The following is a 7953-nucleotide window of genomic DNA, read 5'->3' as shown; positions in this document are numbered from 1 at the left end:
AAGTCTTATATCGCCCAGCTCTAATACAGCCTATTTAAAATCTAAAACTTAAAATTGCCCATAGCCTGCTGTTGTTACCACTGTCCTGTTTGAAATGGAATGAGAGAAACTATTTATTTTGTCATATGTGCATGTGCCGATATTAAACCCAAGTATAAACCAGCGTTTCCTGGTTTTAGTCAGGAATTGCTAATTGGGATTCAGGCGTGTGAGGAAGAGAGCCAGAGATTAATAATAACTAATGATTAAATACAGAACGGTCTATAAACACACAGTGAATGAACAAAAGGAGAGTCGAGAAGAAACACTCAATGCATCATGGGAAACCCCCAGCAGCCTTGACCTACTGCAGGATCCTAAGAGAAGATTAAGGGTCACCTGATCCAGTCCTAGCCAAATGCTTTATCAAAAAGGAAAGTTTAAAGCCTAATATTAAAAGTAGGGAGGGTGTCTCGGCACACTCTGAATGGTGTTAATTTGAAACTGTCTAATAATTAGACTAATTTTAGTGATATTGCACAAATGCAAGAAAGCATTCCTATATAATTGTTTAAAATGCACATTGAAGGAAAGATCCTGGTCAAAATTAATGACTCCAAGATTTCTCACAGTGTAATTGGAGGCCAAGGAAATGCCATCCAGAGGAGGGATCTGGTTAGACACCATCTAATGCTTTGCATTGCACTTGGTGAAGCAATCTGCATGCCTGGGTGCTTGATATCATACATCTGTGGCCATGAAAGTGATTAGAAAATGTGAATTCAATAATTTGGATGAGCGAGTGGTTACTTTTGCTAATATAGTGTAACGTTAGAACTGAAAACAGGACACAACAGCTAGTCCACCAATTTGTAAAAGCTTACCAGATGAACTCATGTGCTCAGCTGAAGTTGCTTTACACGTTCCCCTGTGAACAGGTGATATCACATTATCTTGCCAGCAGTTAAGCCAGTATGACAACGTTCATTTTGTTTGCAAAGGCATCACATGCTGATCAATAGCCAGCTTCTATATTGATCCTGTGTTGAAGACAGAAACAACTCCTGGGATTTTTTAAAAATGTAACAACCATTGAGAATCTTCTAAAGCTGCTCTGTGTTATTTCACAGTGAGAACTGAAGTGCCCTCTAAAAGTCATTAACACCATTTAACCAACTGTTGTTTGCCACACCTGTAATGGCCAACCTTCCTTTACAGCCAGCGTAATGAATTTGCTCAACAGGATCTCAGCATCCTTCAGTACTGCTTATGACCTCCAAGGACAATTGATTAGTGGGTCTGAGAAGTGATCAGTGTTGGTCAAGTTACTTGAAAAAAGTAATCAGTAACTAATTACTGATTACTTCCCCCAAAAAATAATCCCGTTACTTTACTGATTACTTATTTTCAAAAGTAATTAATTACTTAGTTACTTAGTTACTTTTTAAAAACACGATTTACAACCTGAAGAGGTGATAAAGCGATAGATCTTTCAGCCCAATTCTACTTTTTCTGCATAATCCATCATACAAAATGTAATCAAATGGAAAAGTCTCTTTTTTTTACTTGTTTTATCAGTTTTAATCTTTTAACTTTATGCATCAAGCAAAAATTTTATTATATGCAACATTCTCTGACTTGAATAAATTAGTTTAACATTTAAACCTATTTTCTGCACATTCCAGCACATAAAATAAAATATTTTTTGTGTTTACACTCAGTCTTTCAAATAGATGCAAGTAAAACACAGCAGAAAATAAATAAAGTCAAAGACTCAGCGGTCCTTTTGCTCTATTTTCACCTGTAAAGCAGGACTGCGGTAGGCGGAGGTTTACCCTGGTGCAGGTGTGCCGCAGCGGTCAGTGGAAGAATCCGCAGTTTCTCTGTGAGTTTCCCATTATGTCATTGCGCACTTGGTGCTTGTTTAGGGGGTTTTTTTCGCTGTAAAAAGAAGTTTTCTTCCCACGCACAACGGAGGCTAATGTTTTTGTCACTTTTTATGGAATCAAACTCAAAGTAAGGTCAGTACTTCCACGCTTTAAACGCTGCACGCTCATACTCTCTCCCACAATCGATATGTGATCCATTGTTGATCTGCACACAGCTGTTGTCACTAACGTCGCACTCGCTTACGTCACTGTCGTGAGACATTCTGGCAAAAAAATCACGGTTGCAGTAACGCAGCGTTCCTACGGGAAAGTAACGGTAATCTAATTACCGTTTTTGCAATAGTAATCCCTTACTTTACTCGTTACTTGAAAAAAGTAATGAGATTACTGCCCATCTCTGGAAGTGATTAAAGCCCTGTAGTTTGAATAGGGATCGTCCGTCATGTATTGGGTGAGAATAAGACACACAGACAAAAGCGTTAAACCCATGTGTGCTCAGTCGAAGGGAGAAAGAGTATACTATTGTGTGAGCATCAGAGCTGCTGATCTCTGAAGGCGTTTGGTTATTACAACAGAAAGGGACGCTTCAAACCCACAATCGAACACACACCCAGGAGGCATCTGTCCCTGACGGCGGGACAGGAATCCACTTACACCGACAGAGACGGAGAGACTCTGCAACAGCGCACCATCAGACAAATCTTACTCCTATTGTGTATGATGAATTCTTTCATTTCCACCGATTAGATTATCCTGCTGTTTCCGCTCTGTGTGTTTATGTATGTTTGTACGTGTGTATAAAGCTGCATTGTGTGGAAAATCAAACATTAAAATCGATTTTAATATTGAGATATATGTATCTGAGTACTTCCGTTGTTTTCAGGGATAACATTGTGCTTTCCATTTCACATTAGTAAATAATTCTACTTCAGACTTTATATAAAAATGTCAGAAATGATTAGCAGCATATAAGTTTGACAATCAGCAGGGAAACATCAACAACGCTCTCCACCGTTATCAGTGTTTACCATTAGAACTAAAGCAAAGACTTCAGCAGAACGACTTGTCACTGTGTGGTTAGTTTGTGAATCACCACCTCGATAAGACGATAAGAGATTCGTTCTTGACAATTGCAGCAAACGTCCACTGTTTTTTGAGCTCCATTTAGTTTGCTCTAACAGTCTGTGCGTAATTAACTCCCAATTAGCAAGGGAGCGGCTCCTCATCACTGAGCCTGTGGGCTGACGTCGTGCAGTCTGACTCCTAGACTGCTCTGGTTCAATCCAAACGCTTTGAAAAAAAAATATGAACGGATTAAAGACTAAACAACATTTAGAGAAGTAGTAAATTATTCATTATGATGACTTCTGAAATTATAATTTCACCCACAGGCTAATTCCTCTCGACATTTAGTCGATCTTAGTGGAATGACTAATCCGATGTATGGAGGTATGTATGAACGTATAGGAGAGAGAAAGGAGGCGATCGAGCTTGCGACGAGGCTGATAGCAATCTCACAGCTCACTGAACGTCAACTTCAAATTCAGTTTTAATACACACTCCCCCATCTTTGTTTGCCGCAAGTCAGATATTTATCTGAATAAGTAAATAGATTCATAAATAAATGAATTTAGTTAACCAAGTGCAACTTCCTGTAAATGAAACTGGGTGAGGTTTGATAAATTGGTGGGCAACCGTGTACTGTGTTGACTCGTGGATGATCTGATATCCTCGTGTTGGTGTTGTTCCCAGACCATCATGAAAATGTTGTTCCAGGTTCAACATTGCAAGTGACCAATCACATTGTTGTGACGTTATTCTTGATGTTTAGACTGTGCATCTTGGGGTGCCGGTATGGTGCCAAAAAAAGTGATTGTAAACTGTTATAAATGACCTTTTGGCCTCTAATGTGTCAAATATGTGCCAAACATATCTCTCATGAATGGCATCCAATCATTTTCAGCCCGAAAGAACGTTCCACTTTTTGTGGCTTTTATATATCCATTATTTGTGCAGGTAAAAAGTCTCATTGCCATTAAAAGTGTCTTTTTTCAAAAGCCGCACCAAACACAACATCACTTTTATATAAAGATATTTTAAGTAGCCAGAAAGGACTGGATTGATCATTATAGAATACAGAGTAGGCAAAATGACGCAGAGTCATGAAGATTTTTGCAAAACAGTCTTGACTTACAAACAAAAGCAAAAGTGTAAGACATAAAAATCACAGACAATCATTTCTTGGAACAACACCTGAAACGTCTCGTGCATTGGATGATTTTTTTTAAACTGAATGAAGCGTGTGCTACAAAAGACCCAAGGACTCTAAACAAGGAATTCAAAAAGAACCCCTCATTATGCAAACTCTTAACACGGTTCGCTTATCTGTTAGGGCTGATTCACTTGACAAGCATCACCGTCATCACAAGAATATCTCTATTTTTGTTTCTGATTTCCCATTATGTCATATTTCGGTGTTGAGCTCAACCTCACTCAGACTGTTTTGCCTCGGATAGGGCCACATTCATGCGACAATACACCACAGATTAACATTAGTGGCTGTAGAGCCATCAATTTAGCTAACAGCAACATGGACAGCTTGTTCCCTCGAGTCCTCTTCAACAGAGACATGTGCACCTCCATGCTCGTTTGATTGATTGCCCTTTTCGCTGGAATGTGTGGATTTCATTTGATAGCACCGTGCTCGATTTTGACATCAGATTACACAAAAAAAAAAAGATATGAAAGAGGTGGGTGTATTTTTATAGTTTGTGAAGGAATGGTAGCTGTCTTCAAACTACAAAAAACAAAACAAAATAGCAACAAGCAAACAAAATCCGTTTCTCTTTGGAAGGTCATCGATTGCATCTCAATCGGACAGCCACCAATAACCAATAGCCTGCTGAAGGTTGACTTTGGTGGGGAGTGGTGCCAGTTGCTGGGGAGGCGCTGACCTTGGTGCTGAAGTTTAGTTTTTGCTGATCTCCACCTTTATATGTGGACCATATAAAGAGGATACTGTTGCAAACTGCACGTCAGTGAGCCGTAATCCAGAGCATTCTCACATGATGTGAATCTCAGAAAGCCTCCTTATGAAATCGGTGAGAATCAGTGAGAGCTTGTATTTTTATTATGAAAATTTGTGATCATTATTTAAAAATTTCAGGTAAAATAAGTTATTAAAAACAGATTAACCTTTTGCTCTACGTGGCTGTAGAGATATATAAATGTAGCCTATTTAATGCGGTTATTATGGCGTACACTTTGTAAGTCCGTCCAAAAATTAGACAAAAGGAGTTTAATCACTAAACGATACCAGCTATTGTCATTTGCCTGGCGGCTTTAGTGAGCTGAGACTAATGGAGTTTTACTTGCGGGGTTAATAAGGCCATCGGGGAAAAGACGCATGATTGTACTTTGAGACATGAGATCCTCGGAAACCTGCGCGCTTCCAGCCCGCACGTCACTGTCCTGACATCAGCACAGAGCTTAAATACCAGCAAATCCGAGTGGTGTAAAACAAAAACAGGCACACCTGTTGTGGTTATGCCGGGATCCGAACACAGTGCTGGAACACAACATACGTTTCACTGCTGTGTGCTTTATGCGTTTATGAGCACAAGATTCCACGCAATGTGATTTTTTTTCCTCTTCATTTTTTTGGAGAAGCATTTTGTTTTTTTCAGAGCGACTTTTCTGAAGGTCACTGAAAGTCCTTCGTGCTTTAATCTTCGTGCATTGTTACTGCTTTTTTGTTTTGTTTAATAATGATCAACCACACTGCCGCGTTTGAAGAACTGGACACAAACGTTTCTGAGCCGTCACAGCTTCTCTCGCTTAACCAGAGCGCTTTCCCTGCGCTTCGGCTCGAGTACAAGTCTCTGATCACTTCAGCCACCATGTTCGCCGTGGGCGTCCTAGGAAACCTCATCGCCATAGTGGTGCTGTGTGTCTCCAAAAAAGAACAGAAGGAAACCACTTTCTACACGCTGGTCTGCGGTATGGCCATCACGGACCTGTTGGGGACGTGCTTCACGAGCCCGGTGGTAATCGCCACGTACGTGTCTAGCCGGTGGCCAGGGGGAGCGCTGCTCTGCCACTTCTTTTCCTTTTCCATGCTTTTCTTCGGCTCCGCCGGCATGTCTATATTGTGCGCTATGGCTGTGGAGCGATACTTGGCCATAAATCACGCGTACTTTTACTCCCAGCACATAGACCGAACCATGGCGCGGTTTGCGCTCCTGGTCACCTACCTGGCGAACATCGTGCTGTGTATTATGCCCAGTTTTGGATTCGGACAGCACGTTAGCCAAATCCCCGGGACTTGGTGCTTTCTCGACTGGAGAGCAATGGATCCGCTGGGAGCTTGCTACTCGTTTCTGTACGGCGGCGTGATGATTATGTTGATCGCAGTGACTGTTTTGTGTAACTTGGCGGTGTGCAGGACGTTGGTGGGCATGAACCAGAGGACAGGAATAGTCAGGACTGAGCTGTGTGAGCAGGGGTGCTCCCGTCGACGCTTCCCTCGGCTGCCTTCGGTCACTTCTGCGGCAGAGATCCAAATGTTCTGGCTTATGATCTTGATGACCATCGTATTCCTGGTCTGCTCTATCCCATTAGTGGTAAGGGCAACAGACTATTTGTTTCTATTTGTTCTCTTATGTCTGCACCCAGTGCACATTCAGTTACTGGTCTTAGCTTTATTTGATATCATAACTCAGATATCTTCTGTCATGCTTTTGTCTCACAGGTGCGAATCTTTGTTAACCAACTATATGGCCCATCTTACATTTCTGCTGGGATGAAGCCCGACTATCGCAGCGACCTGTTGGCAGTCCGCTTCGCCTCGTTCAATCCCATATTAGACCCCTGGGTGTACATATTGTGTCGCAAAAACCTGCTATTGAAGGGCTGCGAGAAGCTAAAGAGAACAGTTAACAGGGTCAGGGATGGAGGCGGCGACAACATCGGCTGGGCAGAGGGTCAAAACTCTCCACAGTCTTTAAACAGCAACGATACCAGTTACGCTTCCATACGCACATCCAGCTACAGAAACGACCGGGACCATCACGGACTCATCCAGAATAAATCTTTTACAGACTTTGCCCTGAGACAAGCGTGGGAGTACGACACGGCCCGTGTCAGCTTTCACCCGTTCAGCGTCGAATCGACCGCGACCCTTGGCTGTGATGACGAGGTGGAGGGTAACTCCAAACAGGAGGCAGCCAAGGCATCTCCAGGGCGCAGCGTAACGCCGCTGCTTCCTGCGCACATAAGGAGAATGGACATCGTTACCTGCACGTTCAGCACACCGAGCTCCTGTGAGTCTGCGAAGTGTCTCTGAGTGAAGTTCACGAACTCCCGACAGCAGTTTTCAAGCACCTCGGCCAAACCGGGGAAGATCTCCGAACTGTGACTTAATCACGTTTGATCGGTTTAAACCGCCAAGTGTCACATCGTGTAAAATAATATCCAGTAACAACTGCAGCAGTAATCAGCACGTCACCATTAACAGCAGGTAACAGTTTTCATATGATTTAACGTGAGCTGAAAACTAGCAAAGTGCTTCAGGTTTGATCCACGTGATCCAGCGCAGCAGTTCAACAGTAGATTGTGAACTGAAGAACCACGTCAGTTCCAAAGAATCACAGAGACCAAACATTTACTTCTTCATGCTGCTTAACCTTAAAAAAAAAGTTTAGCCAGAACAGTATGTGGTAGATTTTTTTTACCGTAATAAAAGAAATTTCCAAACTTGGAAATTTAAATATTCATACCCCGTGGGTACAAATAAAGTGCGTGTCATTGTCATTTCATGGGTTTAAAACTCTTTAAATATGCGACGCCCTTACATGTGTTGTTGCACTACATTTCTTTTACGGGGGGCGGTGTAATTTATTTAGTTATTTATTTTTTCTACATGCTGCCAACTCGCTCAGTGCCATGTAACAGTGCTTCATGATGCAGGTATGGAGGACCACGAATGTCTTTCGTGTTTTAATAACTGCTGTTGTAAAAAGCAAATGTGATCAAATCTTATTTTAAAATAAAGAAGAAGAAAAAAACACTGTTCCCCTCACCTGTG

General features: G+C 41.8%; 1 protein-coding gene across 1 annotated transcript; it reads left to right on the top strand.

The window, feature by feature from the left end:
- Positions 1-5474: 5474 nt before the first annotated feature.
- On the top strand, positions 5475-7877 carry ptger4c (prostaglandin E receptor 4 (subtype EP4) c). The gene is made up of 2 exons (XM_004542376.3): positions 5475-6490; positions 6619-7877. The coding sequence occupies exons 1-2, from the start codon at positions 5636-5638 to the stop codon at positions 7210-7212; spliced, it is 1449 nt and encodes a 482-aa protein (XP_004542433.2). The 5' UTR covers positions 5475-5635; the 3' UTR covers positions 7213-7877.
- The last annotated feature ends 76 nt before the right edge of the window (positions 7878-7953 follow it).

Source organism: Maylandia zebra, linkage group LG18, assembly GCF_041146795.1.
Source record: "Maylandia zebra isolate NMK-2024a linkage group LG18, Mzebra_GT3a, whole genome shotgun sequence".
In the NCBI taxonomy this organism is placed as follows: domain Eukaryota; kingdom Metazoa; phylum Chordata; class Actinopteri; order Cichliformes; family Cichlidae; genus Maylandia; species Maylandia zebra.
The sequence above is the reverse complement of the archived record's forward strand: the minus strand, read 5'-3'. Positions and strand labels throughout refer to the sequence as shown.

Coding starts and splice junctions, on each gene's coding strand:
- ptger4c (XM_004542376.3), top strand. CDS start 5,636: ATGATCAACCACACTGCCGCGTTTGAAGAACTGGACACAAACGTTTCT. Junction 6,491..6,618: donor TCTGCTCTATCCCATTAGTG/GTAAGGGCAACA, acceptor TTTGTCTCACAG/GTGCGAATCTTTGTTAACCA.